Source organism: Engystomops pustulosus, chromosome 6, assembly GCF_040894005.1.
Source record: "Engystomops pustulosus chromosome 6, aEngPut4.maternal, whole genome shotgun sequence".
In the NCBI taxonomy this organism is placed as follows: Eukaryota; Metazoa; Chordata; class Amphibia; order Anura; family Leptodactylidae; genus Engystomops; species Engystomops pustulosus.
Window position 1 is genome coordinate 147834462 of NC_092416.1, and position 22598 is coordinate 147857059.

At 43.7% G+C, this 22598-nt stretch overlaps 1 protein-coding gene across 1 annotated transcript; it reads right to left on the reverse strand.

The window, feature by feature from the left end:
* Positions 1 to 4144: 4144 nt before the first annotated feature.
* On the reverse strand, positions 4145 to 21016 carry KAT2A (lysine acetyltransferase 2A). The gene is made up of 18 exons (XM_072111698.1): positions 20735 to 21016; positions 17348 to 17471; positions 16382 to 16527; positions 15983 to 16072; positions 15162 to 15343; positions 14507 to 14698; positions 13415 to 13521; positions 11985 to 12095; positions 11395 to 11531; positions 11019 to 11227; positions 10421 to 10547; positions 10173 to 10283; positions 9717 to 9860; positions 8714 to 8828; positions 8595 to 8631; positions 8296 to 8359; positions 7636 to 7720; positions 4145 to 7331 (listed from the first exon to the last, which is right to left on the reverse strand). The coding sequence occupies exons 1-18, from the start codon at positions 20972 to 20974 to the stop codon at positions 7138 to 7140; spliced, it is 2415 nt and encodes an 804-aa protein (XP_071967799.1). The 5' UTR covers positions 20975 to 21016; the 3' UTR covers positions 4145 to 7137.
* Between the last annotated feature and the right edge of the window lie 1582 nt (positions 21017 to 22598).

Genomic DNA, 22598 nt, shown 5'->3' on the forward strand with positions numbered 1-22598 from the left:
AGGAAAGGGGGGTGATTAAAATTTTTATTTTTTTTAATATATATTTTTTTTACTATTTTTCAGACTTCCTATGGTACTTTAACCCCTTAATGCTCTGCACCGTAGCTCTACGGCGCAGAGGTGCAGGGAATGTATGAAGAGGGCTCACGGGCTGAGTCCTCTTCATACAAGGGTGGGTGTTGTTGCATATTGCAGCAAACCCCCACCGCTAATAACCGCCGTTGGTGTTTGCACCGATCGCAACTATCAACCCTTCCTATGCCGCCGGCAAAGTCGCCGGCAGCATTTAAAAGACAACGGCACATGGGCGCTGTCATCTTTATTACGATTGTCGCTCCCCCGATTGGTTGCCATGGTAGCCTCGGGTCTTCATTTGACCCGAGGCTGAATGGCTTCTGCAGGACCGTTACAGTGGCCAGTGGCTCATTGTAACAAATAACATGCAAAAATTCCATATATTGCAATACAGAAGTGTTGCAATATATGGTAGGAACAATCTGATCTGGTTAATGTAAAAAGAAAAAAAAAAGTTTAAAAAGAATTTAAAAAATGTATAAAATATTAAAAATTCTAATCACCCTCCTTTCCCTAGAACTGATATAAAACATAATAAACAGTAAAAATCACAGACACATTAGGTATCGCCACATCCCAAAATGCCCGATCTATCAAAATATAATAAAGTTTTCGGCCGGCGGTGAGCTCCGAGACGGGAAATGGCGCCCAAATGTCCAAAATGCAACTTTTACACCTTTTTACATCACATAAAACAGAGGTCCCCAACCTTTTTTGCACCAGGGACCGGCTTTAAGCTAGACCAGTTTTCCATGGCCCGGTGGGGGTGGGGGCGGGGCTTTGGTCATATGGGGTGGGGTTATGGAGGGGTGGAACTTAGTGCATACTTATCATATAATTATGACATTTATAATGAGAATGTGATTCAACTTACCATAGGTTCAGAATGAGTGGGAGCACCAGGCTTGTTTCCCTGAATCAGTGGGAGCACTGGGCTTGTTTTCATGCACCCACCTGCCCCACCCCGTCCTGCATAATGTTCTCTGCCGGGAGCTGCGAGCTGTCACGGCTATGGCAGAAAACATTATAAATCCACACAGAGCGAGCTCTGACCAGGCGCAGGGCTGCGGAGCTAGCTGTCAGCAGTGCCGCCGACCGGCTGATAAACTCCAACGGCCCGGTCCTGGTCCGCGGACCGGTGGTTGGGGACCTGACATAAAAAATGGAATAAAAGGTGATCAAAATGTCGCACAGACCTCAAAATGTTAGCAATGAAAACGTCGGCTCATTTAGCAAAAAATTACACCTCACACAGCTCCGTACACCGGTTCTTTTTTTTTTTGTACAAATGTATTAAAACGCAATAAAACTTGTATAAATTTGGTATCGATCGTACCGAACCAAAGAATAAAGTAGAGGTGTTATTTGGAGCGCACAGTCAAAGTCGTAAAAACTGAGCCCACAAGAACGTGACTTTTTAAAAAAATATTTTTCCACATCTTCGCAATACACGGCATGTTAAAATAAATAACATTACAGGAAAGTTACGCACAAAATAAGCCCTCTCACAGGTCTGTACACGTAAAAATGAAAAAGTTATGGATTTTTGAAGGTGGAGAGCGAGAAAAGAGCAAAAAAACCCTGCGTGCTTAAGGGGTCAAACCTAGGTTGTCTGATTGATCTTACCATATACTGCCATACTACAGTATGGCAGTATATGGGGATTTTGCACACCATCTATTATAACGTGCAAAATCATGATCATGATAGCCTCAGTTCTTTGTGTGACCCGAGGCTGTCATGGCAATGGATCGCCACTCCCGATGGCGTCAAGGGGAGCGATGATCGGAGCCAAGATGGCGGCACCAATCTTAGCGTTGTGAAGCAACGGGACGTAAGGCGTGCCCTTAAAGAGGACCTGCCCCTCATGAATACGCCGGATCGGCATTTGTAGTGTACAGTGTTATTGGAGGTTTCCGATAACGCTAGCAGTGTAACACTGCTGCGTCTGTTGTAGCACTAGGAGCTGCTTACTTTAGTGATAACGTTTTTTCCCCTATGTTTGCAACGTGTTTTAAAACGCAATGCACATAATGTGAATGCAGCCTAAGACCATGTGCACAAGATGCGATTGAATTGTGTTTTAAAATACATATTAGGCCCCATGAACATCACTGTATAAAAATGATCATATATACTGCTGTAATACGGCCCCATGCATCCCCATGTACATGGCTGTATTGTCCACCCTACCGTACTATAAGTGAGCCGTATGAAAATATAGAGCATGTCCTATTTTCCACCGTATTTCTGATGGGTATGGCCTATAGAAGTCAATGGGAATGTATAAAATAAGTGCTGCATATGGCTGTGCACCATATGCTGCCATATATACGTGCAGTGTCCAGAACCAGTAGGATAATGCATCCATCATCTGCCAGCCCACCATATTTTATATGGATACGGTGCAATAAGTTGCCATACTGTTGCAATACATCCCGGCCTATACACAGAACAGAAAAGACCATACGGCCGTGTGCATGAGGCCTTAGGTGCATCTGGAGAATCTCCTCCCTGAATGCAGACTCCTTCCGAAACTCAGATGTGTTTAGACCTAAATGCTTGTGTTCGGTAAGTAGCAATGTGCTTTGTTGCTACTTACACAGCCAAAGAATTTAAGTCTAAACACGTCTGTGTTTCGGGAGCAGATTCTCCAGATGCGTCTAAAATGTAATTCAATCTTGTGAACATGGATGTCCAGCATTAGGTAGTACTAATTAAAAGCAATTAGTGTCTCGGCCAGCTGATATTGCGGCCCCTCACCTCTCACTCATATTGTGGACCCACTCATCTCCTCATATTGTAGCTTCTCTTCTCTCCCTCTCATGTTGTGGCCCCTCTCACCCCCCCCCCCCCTTATATTATGGGCCCTCTCACCCCCCCTTATATTATGGCCCCTTATATTATGGTCTCATCTGCTTCTCATAGTGTGGGCACCCTCTCATTTCCGCCCCCATACTGTGGGCCCCTTCTCATATTCCCCATGTTGTGGGCACCCTCATATTGCGGGACCCCTCTCTTTCTCCCATATTGCACTTCCCCTCTCATATCCCCCATATTGTGCCCCCCAACTTGGGGGCCCACCAGTGGATGCACCTGTTCACCAGTCCGAGCCTGAAGCAGAGGACAGTGCAGCACCTGCGCTGCACAAGCCAGTGTCACATTGCCAGGAAGCAGAGGTGTTTTAGGCCACTGCCTGACACCACAGGCAAGTCAGAAGACTAAGCCCCAGAGCCGAGGTCCATCACCAGGACTCGGCTCTATATACCAGCGCAGCATGAAGTTACTACCAGGCTGCGAGCAATTCTTCCTGCGGACCAGCTATCACCTACCAGTTTTCCAGGCTGCTGAATACTGCTGCCAATATTAAGGCTGTTGCCTGCTGTTGAAGTTGAATAAAGAACTGTAAGTTGATTTGCACAACGTGCCTCCGTGTGGTCACTGGATCAGGCTGCTTCACCCTCACAGGCTCCCCATCCTCCATCTCCAAGGGATCCCTCTACACACCTGCTCCAAGGAGAAATCTTTTGCATCAGCCTCTCCCTCTACTTTTTCTTGCACTCACCACTTGCTGGAGACCTGCCAGGCTATAGACATGTCCTTGGGTCCCAATAGCAAAGATCTTGACCATAGTGTGCCCGGCGCTGCATAAGCCAGCCACTCCAGTATTCTGGGGCCCCAGCTGTCTACTACCACCAGAGAAAGGCTAGGCCCCGGTGGGGGATGTTGCATATATACAAATAAAATAAGACATTAGAGTATAGACAGTCATATAGAACAATAGGACTGAGGGCTTTACTCACAAGTACTTGCAGTCTCCAACTTCCACCTCTCCTGACCACCTTAAAATGAGGGTAAGACATTGCCCAGGATGTGTGGCTGGAGATCTTGGCTACAGAGTCTAAAATCTTCACAGCTGCTCTTACTACATATGGATGCTCGGTCTGGACACCTCTGGTGTTGTCATCTCCCTAACCGCCTTTCTGAGGACATTAGGATGGTTGGCCGGACCTTACTATCAGTCATCTTATTCTTAAGTGATAAAACACATGGGACTTATTTTGTGTAACAGGTTTTACGCCAATCTTTATTGAACAGTGCGGAGAGCGTGACATTCTCATGAACTCACAGTACGTGACCAAGGACACATTTACACAGACACTGAGGCCAACGGGTGCAAGCAAAATACTGAACAGGTAACCGAGGTTTGGATGTACCCTGGAGTATGTAGTGTTCAAATAGCAGAAGTGACAAAATCAGCCATCACACGGAGTAATAGACACAGAATGTTGTATTTCGTTGCTTCCATTGAGGACGAGTTCACACATCACATGTTGCCTCTCTCTTACAGGAGGAAGGAGTCTCACAGTATAAACCTACATACATCACTCACCCATAATAAGGTACACAACGCTCTGAAGTTAATGTCAGTCCCTCTCATTTTCCGTCTTGTAATACCTCAGTGATAAGCTGCATTCACTGCCTCCGGAGCACTAAGCCTCCAGCATGACCCCGCCGTGGTGCTTGTCAGACATCCCCAATAAACATTAAATCCAGGCAGTTTTATGAAAAACTACTGTAAGCTAATAGTATAGGGAACATTATAAGCTTTTAATACATCCCAATAATCTGAGAAAAAATTTTTTCCGATTTTTATGTAGCTACCCGCTATAATGGGGGCAGACCGTACCCGTTTTCTTCGTTCTTTCTAAATATTAGAATCTTCCATAAAAAATAAAGTGGATAGAAGAGAACATGTGACCCTGAAGGCACAGCCCCGCCTCCAGTGCACCAAGATCCGGATTTGCATAATGCTATAAACTGAATTTCGTCCAATGGAATTGCCAGAGCCTGCACAGAGTTACAGTCACCTCATGTATATGGGATGTAAAGAAATCCACATGCAGAGTGCAGCGCATTATTCTCCCTGCAGATTTCATCCTTTTGTGTTTCTGGCCCAGGATTTCGGGGTGGTTGGGTTAAAGTATATTTTCCACCCAAAGTACAGTGTATATAACCTTATCCGTGACTGCACCTCTGTCTGATTTAAATAAGTTATACTAGCAGCTATGATAACACCGAATGAACAGCCCCAAAACATGCCGAATAGGGGAGAAGAAGCTGAAAAGAAACACTCCCCCATTCCTCCAGGACACACGGTGAATACTTTCCGGTACTTATCAGTCCCTCCGGGGGTCTTGTTGTATGACTGCCCAGTTTAAGGCCTTGTTGTGTAATGTGCATGTTTCCAGGGCTGTGCATTATATTCTATGTAATATTTTAAGGCTCAGTTGGGGGTTTCCGTAGTTTAGAAGACGGGGGTCTACCTTCCTCTACTCTCCTGATATTACATATACATGGAAATGGTGCGTAAGCCACCAGGTGTGATCTGTAAGTAGGTAACATAAGATTCTGGATTTCATGTAATACTGTATCATCTAATGCATTAAAGCTCATCGCTGTATATAACACATAAGAGTGTAAAAAGAAATTAAATACAGCATCGTAAATGACCCCCAGTCGCCCTTTTATGCTGGCAAATGGTAATGCAATTTTATGTAAATTTAGTGTTTTGGTTTTTTTTGCTGTGAAAGCAAAAGGGACTTGTCACATCAGTCGCCTTTTATTGCAACCTTTTCCACTTCTGCAGGGATATATCTTACAGATAAGGATACTGAGATGTGTGGCAATATGTGCCAATGCAAGGGTGACGTAACAAAACACAGAAAGCATAGCCATGTACACTTAAGACGCCACAATACAATAAGGTAACAGAAACCCCTTCAATTGTGTCAGGAATGCAGAAGTAAACCATTTCTATATGGATTTAGTCTCAATGCAGGAAGAGATATCAGGGCAACCAAGGCGACTGGATGGACCTTGTTAACTTATAATGGGGGATGTCCAGTTTTCTTAAAACAAATGGGATGTAATTCACAACCATAAATGTGAACAGAGCCATAGATTTACTGTGAATAGAACAGTCATATGCGTGTCAGTTATCTATGATAATGGGGGCTGCGCTGCCCTCTTTCCTGCAGACCGGCTGAAAGGAGTGTTTGCCCCTGTGCACGGCCAGTCTATGTGGAATATATAAAGAATATGGACATTCCCAAAAGGTAGTTCCCGCACCAATGTCTGCTGCTCATCTAAAGTACATGATGCCATCCTCAGTGCATCTCACCGTTCTTGATCCTGTGTCACCCATATGTGTAAGCCGTCTACGGGCGTGAGAGAATTTATTATAGCAGCAAATGAGCAATTTAGCTACGTCCAGAACCATATTGTATATATCCTGAGCTATGTGGGTGCACTGCTACCAATAAAAGGGTTGGATCATTGCAATGTTTGGACCAGAAGACTTTGGACGTTCCACTTTTGTGAAAAAAAAAAACATTGACTAAAAGATATCATTATAGCCCAATGGGAATGGTTACTTTTAACAAGACAATCCTAAAAAGAAAAGAAACCTTCAGTTTCACCATGACCACATGACATAGTATTCATAAACCGTAAACTCCGCACCCTTGCAAACATCTGACTGCAGATATTTGCGAGTAGTAGGCCCATGGCACATTGTAAACAATTCAGATCTACCATTACGTTAACCCATCTGATCACAATGCAACTTCCACAATCCCCCCCCCCCCCCGGTTACAAATCAGACGTGACCCATGTTATTTGGATGAGGTTTTACGAATATATTATTATAAGATTCCATCATGTTCTCAAGGATCCTGGAATGAATGGACGCTCTGTTAGTCCTGTAAACAGTTGCGCTGTCATGTGACAAGAAATAAAGTGACGCAGGCCCCCAAAAGTGCAGAGAGCTTTAAGAAATAAGACCACTCGTCCCCACGGGGAGGGACGGGCACACACATTGAGTCAGTGTCATTTCCCTTCTTGATGAAGGAGTTCTCGCCATCTGGAGAGGGTGGTAAACTTACATGAACAAAGTCTTGTGTATTTCATAAGGCAATCTTGCCATTGAGGCTTTCGGCAGGTCAAAGTTCATGAAGTTGGAATGGAATAATAGATGTAGAGTTGGAATTAATAGGACGGCTATTTATCTATCAGGCCTCCCTCCTTCAGCTTGAAGTAGAAGAACTTCTCCAGGGTGTTGGCACACTTGCAATAATCGCTGTCCGGGGGGTTATACTCCCGACAATTGGTGATGATTCTCTGCAGGTCAGCAATGAAGATTTTCTTGGTCACATAGTATCTGTTCTTCAGTCTTTCTGTCATCGTCTTCAGGTCTACAGGGAAACAGAGGTGAGGTTAGTACAAAAATATACTGACGCACATCGGCTCCATCCGTAAAACATTCTGTAACGTCTTGGTAATACCCAGCCTAGTATAGAAGGCAAGACTCCTTCTCCTCATAAAAATAGGCCAAGAATCTGGAACGGTTATCTGCCCTCCACAGCAAGAGACAAAATATTCAAGCTCTCCTAAACCCAAACTTCCCTTCAGCCATCAGTACATGTTGGGAGTGGTAGTTTAGTAACACGTTAATGGCTACAAATTGAAAGTAGGTTCTACCGTCTTCAGGGATCTTACCGATTGGAAAGCGGATAACTTCATAGTAATCTGGAGCTTCAGATTTCTTGACGGGTTCCATGAAAGGCCAAGCACTTGGATGAGTCTGAAGATAAATTGAAAATTGCAATGAAAAATTGCTTTAGGCGTCAGATAAAATTATTTGTGACTCTTTTCCTGCTACGGTGAAAGAAAAGCAGTTAATCTTTAAGGGAATATGTCAGGGGGATTTTGGGTCACCTAAACCACAAAGAGGTCCTCATGAACTGGTGGTTTAGTGTTCTTAAATCACCCTGTATTTTTCCCTCGGTGGCAACAATACTAATGAATAAAAATGTATATACTTACCTCGGGGTGTGGAGCTCTCGGCGCCTGTGCAAGCCGTTGTAGTACACCCCTGCTTCACTGGACATGTGCCGTAAGAATGGCGCATGCTCATAAAGTCAGAAAGTATTACACAGTTGTTAAAAGCTCCACAAGAGTCCAATATGCCTCAAATAACTATACTTTTGGAAAGTATAAACACATGTTTTGATAGTGACCAGAGCCAGAAATTTATCACAGCGATTTGGGACACTAAACCACCGGTCCACAATACTACTTGGCCAGTTGTGAGAAGTTCTCCTGCTTAAGTCTAGAAAACAATCTGTCTTATAACATGTAAACGCCAAACAATTCTACCTTGATCTGGGCTAGCAAGTTCTTTAAGACATTGTACAGCTGGTCTGGATCCTTAATTTCCTTCCTGAAAGAGAAAAGAAAAATATTTTGACAATAGCAAAAACTACAAATCTAAAGGGTTTTCTTGATTTTTCAATGCAGGATGAAGAGGCCACATGGCTTGTCCAAGGGGTAACAACAAATAATTCTATGAAAACGTTCTCTCCCTGTGTTTCTTTACACAAATCTCTACCTACATCATTGGGTAGGGATGTACACTACTTGGTTATGGACAGGCAGCATAGACTTCTTTTACTCACCCTTTTTCCTTGCAGGATGGTTTCCAGCCAGTTTCTCCTGAAACAAGAGCGACCCATCAGTTTTGCACATGGCTAATGCCTTCCGATAACCCCCTATCCCCAATAACAGCACCACTTACGTATTCCTGGTATACATTCCACCGGAATCTGCCGCACTCCTTCTTTGAAGCATGTGAGCCCGGGGTAGACTTTGCGGATCTGAGCTTGTCTGCGTTCTATTAGTTTCTTAATTATCTACATTGGAAACATTAAGATTATCAGGTTTAGAAAACCAGCTTTTAAAGAGTTTCCAGTGAAGCCAATTTTGTCTAAAAACCCATTTAAATTCCTGAATCCTGAACACAAACATGTTCTTTACCAGGTTGCAGGGTCACTGGTGTGGGAGATCCACTCTCTTGCCAATGACTTTAGAAAAGACTGACTGATGTACTGCAAATATTTGCAGTAACATTGCCTGTAGCTCAGGCAGTCGGCTCATACAAGGGTCGTGGAAAACAAAGCCATGTATAAGCCCATAGAAATTAATTTGTCTGTGTGTTATGCATTGAATCAACAGACAGCACAGGGACAAAAAACAAAGTGTGTGTGCAGGAAGCCTAAAGTGGTTTCCCTGCTGGGAAATCAGTACAGCCTTTCTACCTACAAAATGATTTATCGAGCAATGAAGTCAGTGTTTGTTTTCACTAAAGATTTGATTGGGGATTGTGCAATAATAAGTTACTGTTAAAGGGGTTGTCCCCTTTCAACAAATAAAATGTTATTGTTTGTAGGATGAAAATGCAAACAAATTTCCATTATTCTTTCTCTGTAACTGGTTAGGTTTCTAGATCTCTGCTTGCTGTCATTCAGTTTAAATCCAGCAGATAAAAACCAGTCCATTCTCATGTGCATAGTATGGGTCCAGTATGAAGGCATCTACCGGTTTGTTCATTGACTGAATGACAGCAAGCAAAGATCTACAAAACCATAAGAAATTGATACCGAAAAATACACTGGGAAATTGTATCACATAAAATAGTAGTTGCAGATATTGGACAACCCCTTGACATGGCAATTTTGGAGCATGCACTGTTCTCAATGATAGCTTTTTGAATGGTAGTATACTGATGTCAGAGTATATACCTCTTTTTGTTTTTTGATGATATGAGAGAGCTCTGTGTAAGGAATGCGAGGGTTAAGTTCACACTCCATCAGGGTGGCTCCTTCATAATCCTTTATGTATCCCAGGTATCGACTCTTAGGGACCTTAATATCTTTAGAAAACCCCTAAAATCGGAGAGAACAAAATAAAATATATTGAAAGATGTCGAATAAGCCAACTTAAAAGTATAAGAGTGAAAACTGAATGAAGAAAGGCATTATGGGTCCCACCTGCAAACCTGGGAACAGTAACAAGTAGTGTGTAATGACCGTGCCTGCTTGCTCCAACTTTCTCATATGCACATCAATGGGGCTAGTGCAGTAACCAGACACAGCCACTACACAGCAGACAGCACATGGAGTCCGAATCCGGTGAGTAACAGACTTATTCTTTCCATCTATACAGCAGAGCATTACTTTAAAGAGACAGTTACTCACCTGTTTCTTAAAATACCCTATTGCATATTCATCTGCATAGGTAAGGAAGTAGAGGATGTTGTGTTTAATGTGATATTCCTTCAAATGGTTCATTAAATGAGTTCCGTATCCCTGAAAATGAAACAAACTCCAACATTAAATGAGCCTCTGTGCCCGCTATCACAATTGTGCCATAACAGAACTCCACTCATATCTCAGTTTCTCGGGCATGTGAAATGTGACATAGGAAGTACTGTGCAAATACATACCTTAACTTGTTCATTGGATGTCACTGCGCAGAAGACAATCTCTGTGAAGCCTTGGGTGGGGAACATACGGAAACAGATGCCCCCAATAACACGTCCGTCTTTTATTAAAGCCAGAGTTTTGTGCTTCCTGACAAATTAAAAGACAACATTACCATGCGATCTTACATTTCAATTGACAGATTGCTTCTTAAAGGGGTTGTCCGACTATTAGGAAAAAAAAAAAAAAAAAGGGCCAGAAGGAGATATATATATCTTTACTCACCACCTCAGTCGCTGCCAGTGTCTTGCACGGCAGCCCCTTGGAGCCGTACCCGTTTGTTTACAGGGGAACAGCAGCACTGCTCAAACATCTTTCGGGTGGCCTGGTACACTCACCCTTCCCCGTGTCCCAGCGCTGGATCAGGCACTTGGACGGGAAATTGGTGGGTGTACTAGTCCTCCCATAAGTTGTCAGGGAGGAGCTGCCGTGCCCCTTGCGGGACACCGTGAGCACTGGAGGAGAGGAGTAAAACTTTATTTTTTAAAAGCCCTCCCCAGCCCATCTGCTACATTTTTCTAATAGTCGGACAGCCCCTGTAAAAATCAGGACCTGACTTACGGGTCAAACACCAGCCGGGTGATGTATTCCTTGGGCATCCGGGGAAGTTGATGGGAGAAAACATTCTGCAATCCAACAAGCCACATGAGGATCTTCTTATTTGACTTTTGAGACAGCGAATTCCCAATGACATGAAACTCTATGATCCCTCTGCGTTCCTCTAGGCGAGCGGTCTCATCTCGGGCAGCGTTTGCTGACAACAAGCTTGTCTATCACAGAATAAATAAATACCAAAATGTCAGTATATAGAAGAGGTCAACATAAATTTAACCCCCTAGTGACCGTCATAACAATATATTCTCACATAATAGGCAATATTGAGTGAAACAAGCACATGCAAAACACAGCAAATAACACTGACAAGCAATAGCCTTACATCTGGGCCCAGCATAGCCGCTGGATCAGTGATAGTTAGCATGACTTCATTAACCAACTCCATGGGGATATCACCCATCACACGGATCCTTTTAGCATCCTCCAGGGTCAGGCTGTCCGACAGTTTCCTTTTCTCTCCTTTAATAAATAAAATTGGCAAATTAAAACACATTTCCATGCAGTGATGGACAAAATAGTGAGCACTTTAAAATTATCGCTCTGAGCCCATGCATAGAAAACAAGTTTTTACTAAATGTAAATTTTCAAATAAAAATATAAAACTGAAAGCTTGTGAAATGCTCAAATTCAATACAAAACCAACCATAGAAACCAAATATCTACGGTATTACAAATTACACACAAAAGTAACACTACATATTTCTTTACAAAAGTATTCAACCCTGTGCAGAAGCAGCTCCAGGTTCTCTTTTCTGGAGAAGTCAAGCACAACTGAATAAATAAATGAGAGGGAAAACTAATGTAATCATTATCAAAAAAATATTTTATTGAAACAAAGATAGAAGTGACAGACAGACATTTGATGAGATGATTGAAGACTTCTGTAAGGCACATTATACAGGGAGAGGTTACCTGGCATGGGTTCGGAGTTTCCCGATTCTCCATTGGATGTGAGGGAGGAGTTGTTGTTCAGGCTGTTGCTGTATAGTGGTGTACTAGGAGCAGCGGTGGGATTCACAGCAGCTGGGATTACAATTAAAATTAGCACTGAATATTCAATATTTCTATACATTCAGTTGCCTCATTCCTGAGCTAGGGGAACTTCCTTCAAGTGTCTAGAAGCGGTCTGTGTGCAGGTCAGATACTATGGACCACACACATTGCAGTGGTTAAGAGTCCTTGCATCATACGATGTAAGGAGTCCCTGCAGCCACTATAACAGGTTACAATGATGGCGCTGATCTTTGTCCTGGGGACAAGGAATCCTTGTGTCATATTTCTCTATGATGCATGGACTCCCTTCCTGTGCAACATGTTCAGTCCATGGCATCAGACAAGCACAATTCCATTTCCACAAACAGAATGTGTTAGTGTGCAGTTTACTTTACACTGTGCAGATATAGCAGTGTCTGATACCAAATAATACATCTTGCCGAGTTTAAGGATTTCTAGTCTAACTTTCAACCTAATATGTAAACCTTTACACCGATGTGGCAACAGCGATTTTTTAAAATGAAAATGAATGAGTATATGCATTGCCTCGCAGTAATGGCGCCATAATGGTTGCTGTAAGGCTCTAAAGCATGCTAGACTTATGGGAAATCCATTTTTCAAGCAAATATTTAAAAAACAAGGAGAGGTTTACTGTCCGCAGTAATATTCCAATTTCCAAGTACAATGGAAATAACAAGCAATAGTATAATATGGCTAAAGGCCTTGTTTAACATGTCCTCCCAGTGGGGTAACCCCATCCATCTGCTTTTATAATGAATGGATTGCTCCATGTACTACATTTACATCTATTCATTAGAACAGCTACCCCATCAATTACATATTTCTCATACAAATCTCAGACTCCAGATGAGCAGCAAATCCCATAAGAAAGGTCTTGTCAATAAGATTACCACCTTTTTAAACATAATATTAATGGATGCTATAATATGGTAATAAAATTGTCCCTGATCAACGTACAGGCAGTCCCCGGGTTATGTACAAGATAAGTTCCATAGGTTTGTTCTTAAGTTGAATTTGTATGCAAGTCGAAACTGTATATTTTATAATTGTAGATTCAGACAAAAAGAAAAGTGGGCCCCACTGACAATTGGAGTTTCCAAATTTTTTGCTGTAATGGGACCAAGGATTATCAATAAAGCTTCATTACAGACACCTTACAGCTGATCATTGCAGCCTGGGACTATAGTAAAGCATTCAGAAAGGTTCACCAGAGGTCACAGGGGGCAGAGGGGTCCGTCTGCAAGTCGGGTGTTCTCAAGTAGGGGACCGCCTGTATACATTTGAATACATAATAGAATAATTGCACAATATCCAACAAGTGACTTTACCTGGACGGGACACTAGCTGAGGACCTTCGGTGTTAGAGACGGTAAAATCAGCTTCCCAAATGGGAGAATTTTCACCATATATCTCTTCTTCTAACATGGAGAGAAATCTAAAGGAAAATGAGTGGAATACATAAACATCTGCTTTTCTTATTGCTTTTTAAAAATAAGGGCACATAATAATGGCAAAGGTTTATGCAGTCTCTTATAGAAAGACACTGAGTCCCGAAGAGTCTGCAGCTCTAAAGGCACTTATTAGGCCTTAAAATAAATCCACAGAAATACAGGTGGATACTTATCATAAGCCTGTGTTGCTGCTAACGCATATGGAATTATCACAATGGCATTTATTTCAGGCCTCCTGCACCAGTGTTCTCGCATAAAAACCTTGATAAAATGTCCCCACTATGTGCATGAGGGCTAAAGTTTGTGACTTGTAAACCTTATATCATCAGCAGTGAAATGACTGTTTCTGGCAACAGCAACTCATTCGTGCGTGCGCCCAACTACTGGAAATGTCTCATGACAAGGCAAATGCTATGAACACGCCAAGGTGCATGCATGTAGCAGATATTGTGTGGGATGCATCGACCACATTTATCAAAATAATTTTTTGGACAGATTTCCGATTTGTCTGAAAAAGGGGCGTGGTCTGTGGCACATGGCCTACCCCGGCTGCCAGAAAAATTACGCCCTGCGCCACAAAATTCTGGCATAAGCTAGACAAACTAATAGCAGTCCAACTTCACAGTCTTACACTGCATCTTATAAATCACCCAGCATGATTTACATGGTGCAGAATATGACTGTGGAGCCAGCCTCTGGCACTGGTATATTTACCAACTGTTTTAATAAGTCTTCTCCATAGTGTTTATTCCATAAATTAAACTAAAAGGTCTGATCAGTGGGGTCCAACCGCTGGGACCATCTCCCAGCTACAACCCCCCTTCCTGTTTTAATGGAGCGAATGTTAGAAATGTACACGCCTGCTCAACTCAACTCTAAAAGACTGTGAGAAATAGACTGCGTGGGGAGCACTATTTATGAGATCAGTGGGGATCTCAGGTTAGGTACAGAAGTGATATCAATACTTACTTGGGAAAGTGGGTGAGAATAAGTGTCCTCTTCTCTGGAACCAACTTATCCTTTTCCACCCTGAACTTTTCCAGCAGCTGTCTGCGTGTGACCGTGAAGATGGAGCGGAGCAAGCTTCTTCCAAACACATGTGTAGTTTCATATCTGGGCAAGCTATCACAGCTCTGTGGGACATGGCAGTAACATAGCCACCTGAAATAAAGAAAAATTAGGAAAAACCACTCCACTATTCTGTTTTGCTATTTGGCCGCTGTAACTCTGAAAGGGGTCGTAGATCAGTTTTACCAGATTCCTGCATGTAGCTAGCTTCTAAAGTGATAAGGAAAAAGTTACATAGAATAGAATGCCATAAATTGGACAATCTGACTGAAGATCGTATGTCTATAATAAAAAAAAAAAATCCCCCCCAAAAAGTTCCCACTGTAAATGATCTAACACTGCTGTGCTCTTTGATGCTTCAAAACCTACTTCTCAAGGTGACCACTTTAGTGTGCAACAGCTTTCGCTCAGAGCAAAAGAGACTGCAAATGTAAAGCGGCTCAATACTGGGAGCTTAGTGCACAGCAGTGTGAGGATACATCCATAGTAAACTCGGCAAAACTACCTTCCTAGAATAGAAATCCATTTATTACAGAATGTATTCAATTCCATTTACCTTGTGTAATTAACCTTATACGTTGCCACATCCTCACTTTGTGACCTCTGACGGAACTGTGAAGGGGTCTCCAGCTTCCAATAATTTAGACAGAGAAGAAACATTTTGGACAGTTCGTACATTGTCTGCCGCTCTTTTGGTTGCAGATGGCTAAACTTGTACTGCACAAAATTCAGCACCCCCTGTAGATGGATCAAATAAGGAACCAAAGAGGAGTTACACAGATAAAAGTAATCTTTTAGAAACAAGTATCCCTGAAAGGTCTCATAAAAGCATCCAGCATTGTGGAGGAGTTCCCCTGTTTAGATCCCGGTTTACCTTCTATTAGTCAGAAGAGAGAACTGCTATGAGCACCACTGGTTCTGGAAGGCAATATGCCCTTAAGGATTTTATCTAAAAGGTGTTTAGGTAATAGTCTATTTTCATGATGTAATAGGGTAAATGTCTAACCCTGACAAAATCATCTGCATGCTGGAAATAAGGGAGATCAGCTAATCCCTTTGTAAATGCATTTTGACAAGCATTCTCTAAAGATATGGCAAAACACCAAGAATAGGTCCAATTTGGGAAGTTCCCACAACAACCAAAAGGGACAACAACTCTCAGCATGCGTGGACAGTCAACATATCTCCAACAGCTACAAAGCAACAAGTTACAGGCAGCTTATCAATAGAAGATAAAAGTAGCAGACAACTGATCCCAAAGTTTCCTTGCCCGGCTACATCTGTGCATCATTATTGGCCCTAATATTGGTAAACCATACAGTCATCCAAGTTCCCTCCTAAAATATTCTGTACCTATAAGCACCACAGCAAAATTACCTGTTCGATATTTGGCTTTTCAAATGGAGGACTTCCTAGTGAACCTTCAACCACTGGACGATTCATCTGCAGGATGCACTTTCTAAGAAGCTGCAGGAATGAAAATGACAAAATTATTAGTAAAGACAAAGCAAAGACAATGTTATCAAAACTAAAGCAACACAATCAAAAGGTTTATTCATTTGCCCATTAGTACAGGGCAAAGAACCACCAAAAGTATACAGATGGGTATTGTATTACTACATTACCACTTATCAAGAAAGGGGTGGATTCTCCTTAAACAAACCGCTATGGATCTCACCATCAGAGACGGGATATTTCGTATACGGACTGGGGATACCATGTTATAATATAACACTTTACTTGTCCCACATAAACTGCAGTAAACCCAACTCTCACCTTAAACAGGTAAAAGTAAACTTGCTTGGTATCTGTGTCCTCCTCCTTGTGTACTGACATGAAGAGGTTCTCCACGTCCACCACCATACCCAATAAGCGATTGATTTCATCTTCAGACACATTTTCTAAATGTGACACGTGATCCGCTGCAGAGAAGTCAAACATTCACCATTTAACCAGATCCTGATTTCTTTACAATAACCACAGCTGAACAAACACCCCATCTAGAGTCATAACTTAAAGAGAACCTGTCACCAAAAATGTAATTTTTAGCCGGTGACAGGTTCTGATAGCCTATGCTATGCCAATTTTAAAAAAATGTCAGCATTCTGAATCATTTCAGTAGTTCATACAAGTTTTATTCACATTACCAGGCTCCCTGTCAGTCTCCTCTCCTCCACACTCATTATTATTATAATCCCTTTTCTATATAGCGCACACAGATTACGCAGCGCTGCATAGAGTTTGCCAAATCAGTCCCCGTCCCCATGGAGCTCACAATCTGAACCTCACCTCTCCCCACTTCCTGTCATGTGCATTGAGCTGGAACGTGAGGGAGGGGTATGTGATGGAGGAGAGGAAGAAAGCATGAGGAGATACAGGCACAACCATGCTGCAGCTGTTCCTCCTGGGACTCAAAACGCACTGCTGGCAGGGAGCCAGGTAACGTGAAATAAACTATTATAAACTACTGATTCAGAATGCTGACAAAGGCATTTCTAAAATCAGCATAGCAGAGGCCATTGGAAAAATGACATTGCTGGTGACAGGTTCCCTTTAAAGCTGCAGAGCCACGGTGCAAAATATGAGCTAACAAGCTATAATGTATTGTTTATGTACTGCCTGATCATACTGGGAATTAGCACCTAATGGATCCCCTAAGGCTCCAGTTACATCCCATACTACAAAATCAAACAAGTTTTATGGAAGATCAATAAAGAGTGAAGAGTATAGATCCATTCATACCCAGTGAGTGACCGCAGCTTCGGCAGGGCTCACTCAGGCTGGCTGCAGGCTGCTGAAGGTCCATTCTAGGTGCCGTCTGTGGGTTGGGGTTCTTCCATCCATTGCATTTACAGACATCATTTGCCTGAAATGAGAGAGAGAAAATCATTTAATTCACCTGTAGCAGGAAGGTCTTATCATGTTACTCAGCCTTCTACGAGGAAGACAAAAACGTCCTATAAATGGCAGAGTTTTGCTTTTCTAGAGTCCAGGTGTAAGAACATAGTGAATGAGGAGAACATTTCTAGAACAGATTTGATTATTCTACTGCAAAGACTGGGAGTTTTCTATGTGGTTTTGAAAAGGTCAATCAGCCCCTGATTGGTATACAGTAGCACATAGAGCGTGTAAATTACTCAAAGGACATCTAAGTCATCTGTAAGTCAAGCACACTGACATCCTGGTGTGTGCCCCCTCTGACAGGATTCAAGCTTTTTATACCCTTGATTTTAAGAAAAGGGTTTTAAAAATTATGCAAATTACCCTGAGGTGCTCCAGGCTCCAATAACATCCAAGCAGACCAGAGCCCCTCGGATTCATTTGCATACTTTTTTACAGCTTAAAAAAAAAAAAAAACAGGGTGTAAGAAGTAAAAAAAGAAGAACATGGTACCAAGGGGCACACACACCATGTCAGTGTGCTTGGTTTACAGTCCTTAATCCCAGTGGTAGACCTACCACAATACTGCCCACACCAATGACTTGAACAGAAACCAAACCCCCCCACAGCATCAAGAACGTGCAGCAGGTTTAGATCAGTCACTATTTGCAGCTCCCTATTAACATAATGGTGGAGGAAAGATGAAAAACTAATTGTGACACCCGTGCCCTGTGATTTGCAGAGGACGCACCCGATTCTCTGGTTCTGTTATTATGAGAACATCAGGCACAATACTGGCATGTGACAGGCAGTGCCCGCTGATATCTATGCAGGGTAAGATACATATACTGGCACGTGATGGGCAGTGCCCGCTGCTGTCTATGCAGGGTAATATACATATACTGGCATGTGACAGGCAGTGCCCGCTGATATCTATGCAGGGTAATATACATATACTGGCATGAGATGGGCAGTGCACGCTGATATCTATGCGGGGTAATATACATATACTGGCATGTGACGGGCAGTGCCCGCTGATATCTATGCGGGGTAATATACATATACTGGCATGTGACAGGCAGTGCCCGCTGATATCTATGCGGGGTAATATACATATACTGGCATGTGACAGGCAGTGCCCGCTGATATCTATGCGGGGTAATATACATATACTGGCATGTGACAGGCAGTGCCCGCTGATATCTATGCGGGGTAATATACATATACTGGCATGTGACAGGCAGTGCCCGCTGATATCTATGCGGGGTAATATACATATACTGGCATGTGACAGGCAGTGCCCGCTGATATCTATGCGGGGTAAGATACATATACTGGCATGTGACGGGCAGTGCCCGCTGATATCTATGCGGGGTAATATACATATACTGGCATGTGACAGGCAGTGCCCGCTGATATCTATGCAGGGTAATATACATATACTGGCATGTGACAGGCAGTGCCCGCTGATATCTATGCGGGGTAATATACATATACTGGCATGTGACAGGCAGTGCCCGCTGATATCTATGCGGGGTAATATACATATACTGGCATGTGACAGGCAGTACCCGCTGATATCTATGCGGGGTAAGATACATATACTGGCATGTGACGGGCAGTGCCCGCTGATATCTATGCGGGGTAATATACATATACTGGCATGTGACAGGCAGTGCCCGCTGATATCTATGCGGGGTAATATACATATACTGGCATGTGACAGGCAGTGCCCGCTGATATCTATGCGGGGTAATATACATATACTGGCATGTGACAGGCAGTGCCCGCTGATATCTATGCGGGGTAATATACATATACTGGCATGTGACAGGCAGTACCCGCTGATATCTATGCAGGGTAAGATACATATACTGGCATGTGACAGGCAGTACCCGCTGATATCTATGCGGGGTAATATACATATACTGGCATGTGAGGGGCAGTGCCCGCTGATGTCTATGCAGGGTAATATACATATACTGGCATGTGACAGGCAGTGCCCGCTGATGTCTATGCAGGGTAATATACATATACTGGCATGTGACAGGCAGTGCCCGCTGATATCTATGCAGGGTAATATACATATACTGGCATGTGACAGGCAGTGCCCGCTGATATCTATGCAGGGTAATATACATATACTGGCATGTGACAGGCAGTGCCCGCTGATATCTATGCGGGGTAATATACATATACTGGCATGTGAGGGGCAGTGCCCGCTGATGTCTATGCAGGGTAATATACATATACTGGCATGTGAGGGGCAGTGCCCGCTGATATCTATGTGGGGTAATATACATATACTGGCATGTGACAGGCAGTGCCCGCTGATATCTATGCGGGGTAATATACATATACTGGCATGTGACAGGCAGTGCCCAGTGATATCTATGCAGGGTAATATACATATACTGGCATGTGATGGGCAGTGCCTGCTGATATCTATGCGGGGTAATATACATATACTGGCATGTGACGGGCAGTGCCCGCTGATATCTATGCAGGGTAATATACATATACTGGCATGTGAGGGGCAGTGCCCGCTGATGTCTATGCAGGGTAATATACATATACTGGCATGTGACAGGCAGTGCCCGCTGATGTCTATGCGGGGTAATATACATATACTGGCATGTGATGGGCAGTGCCCGCTGATATCTATGCGGGGTAATATACATATACTGGCATGTGACAGGCAGTGCCCGCTGATATCTATGCGGGGTAATATACATATACTGGCATGTGACAGGCAGTGCCCGCTGATATCTATGCGGGGTAAGATACATATACTGGCATGTGAGGGGCAGTGCCTGCGGATGTCTATGAGGGGTAATATACATACACTGGTATGTGAGGGGCAGTGCCCGCTGATGTCTATGCAGGGTAATATACATATACTGGCATGTGACGGGCAGTGCCCGCTGATGTCTATGCAGGGTAATATACATATAAGTGCAGGGCATGAGGTGTTGTTACAATGTGCCAGCTGTCAGACAATGCTACATGCCCATCACACTTTCTGCGGTGACCACCTTGGAGGCAGGAGCCCCTATAGACATTGTCCAGCACCCATATGTCCCCTATGAGACCTCCTGTGTAACCCGCTAAGAGGTCAGGGGTAGGAGTCCCTATAGATCACATCCAGCAGCACTGCCCCTACACCCCAGGGGGCTCCTACACGAATGAATGGATGAATAGAGCCCGCCCTGCAGTGCAGCAGCAGCTCCCCCCTCCCCCATTATTTACCTTACACGCGGAGAACACTCCGAGCTTTTCGAGCTTCTTGGCCCGGGGAAGGGCCCGGACTTGTGCCTTCCTCTGGCTGGCTCTCTGCTGCTGGCTCAGCCCGGGCCTGGCCGGGTCACTGCTGCCCGTGCTACTCCCAGCTGCTGCCGCGGCGGCTACCGCAGAGGTTCCGCTTGGTGCAGCTGCAGGCGGGGGCTGTGCAGCGCTCCGGGACTGCGAGGCCTGGACCAGCTCAGCCATAGCAACGATGTGCGCCGCGTGCTGTATGAATAAAGTTGTGCGGTTCAGGGGAGGCCACTAGGAGGACTCCGAGCATGCGCAGTAGAACAAAGGGTGCCGGGAGTTGTAGTTTTGATTGGCTTTAGTTAGGAACACACAGACCTTATTGGCTGCCTATTAAAGAGATTCTACTCTGCTATATTATACCAGTCTGGCTGAGATGTTCACTTCTATATATTTGTGTCAATTTACATTAACACTTATGTTGCATAACGTAATACCTGAAGAAGGATAACATTGAATGAGATAGGTTCCATCTCAGGCTCAGTTCACACTACCGTTTAAACCTCCAAAAAGTAAGGCATCAATTAAGACTCCCATTGACATGAACATAAATTTTACGTCATCCATTATGTTTAGTTAGGCAGCTGTGCATATGAAGCATTGACTTTGTATATAGGTATATATATCTCAGGTTTTTTATTTAGCATTTTTATTTATTAAATTATTATATTCTGTTCCCTTATAAAGAATGGCTGGACCATTATACAAGCTCATATACCTCTGGTGTCACCCCCTCATCCTCATAGACTGTAAGCTCTTGTGTCGTCCCCTTATCCTCATAGACTGTAAGCTCTTGTGTCACCCCCTCATCCTCATAGACTGTAAGCTCTTGTGTCACCCCCTCATCCTCATAGACTGTAAGCTCATGTGTCACCCCCTCATCCTCATAGACTGTAAGCTCTTGTGTCACCCCCTCATCCTTATAGACTGTAAGCTCTTGTGTCGTCCCCTCATCCTCATAGACTGTAAGCTCTTGTGTCACCCCCTTATCCTCATAGACTATAAGCTCTTGTGTCACCCCCTCATCCTTATAGACTGTAAGCTCTTGTGTCACCCCTCATCCTCATAGACTGTAAGCTCTTGTGTCACCCCCTCATCCTCATAGACTGTAAGCTCTTGTGTCACCCCCTCATCCTCATAGACTGTAAGCTCATGTGTCACCCCCTCATCCTCATAGACTGCAAGCTCTTGTGTCACCCCCTCATCCTTATAGACTGTAAGCTCTTGTGTCGTCCCCTTATCCTCATAGACTGTAACTCTTGTGTCACCCCCTCATCCTCATAGACTGTAAGCTCTTGTGTCACCCCCTCATCCTCATATACTGTAACCTCTTGTGTCACCCCTTCATCCTCATAGACTGTAAGCTCTTGTTTCACCCGCTCATCCTCATAGACTGTAAGCTCTTGTGTCACCCCCTCATCCTCATAGACTGTAAGCTCTTGTGTCACCCCTCATCCTCATAGACTGTAAGCACTTGTGTCACCCCCTCATCCTCATAGACTGTAAGCTCTTGTGTCACCCCCTCATCCTCATAGACTGTAAGCTCTTGTGTCACCCCTTCATCCTCATAGACTGTAGGCTGTTGTGTCACCCCCTCATCCTCATAGACTGTAAGCTCTTGTGTCACCCCCTCATCCTCATAGACTGTAAGCTCTTGTGTCTCCCCCTCATCCTCATAGACTGTAAGCTCTTGTGTCTCCCGCTCATCCTCATAGACTGTAAGCTCTTGTGTCACCCTATCAATCTCATAGACTGTAAGCTCTTGTGTCACCCCCTCATCCTCATAGACTGTAAGCTCTTG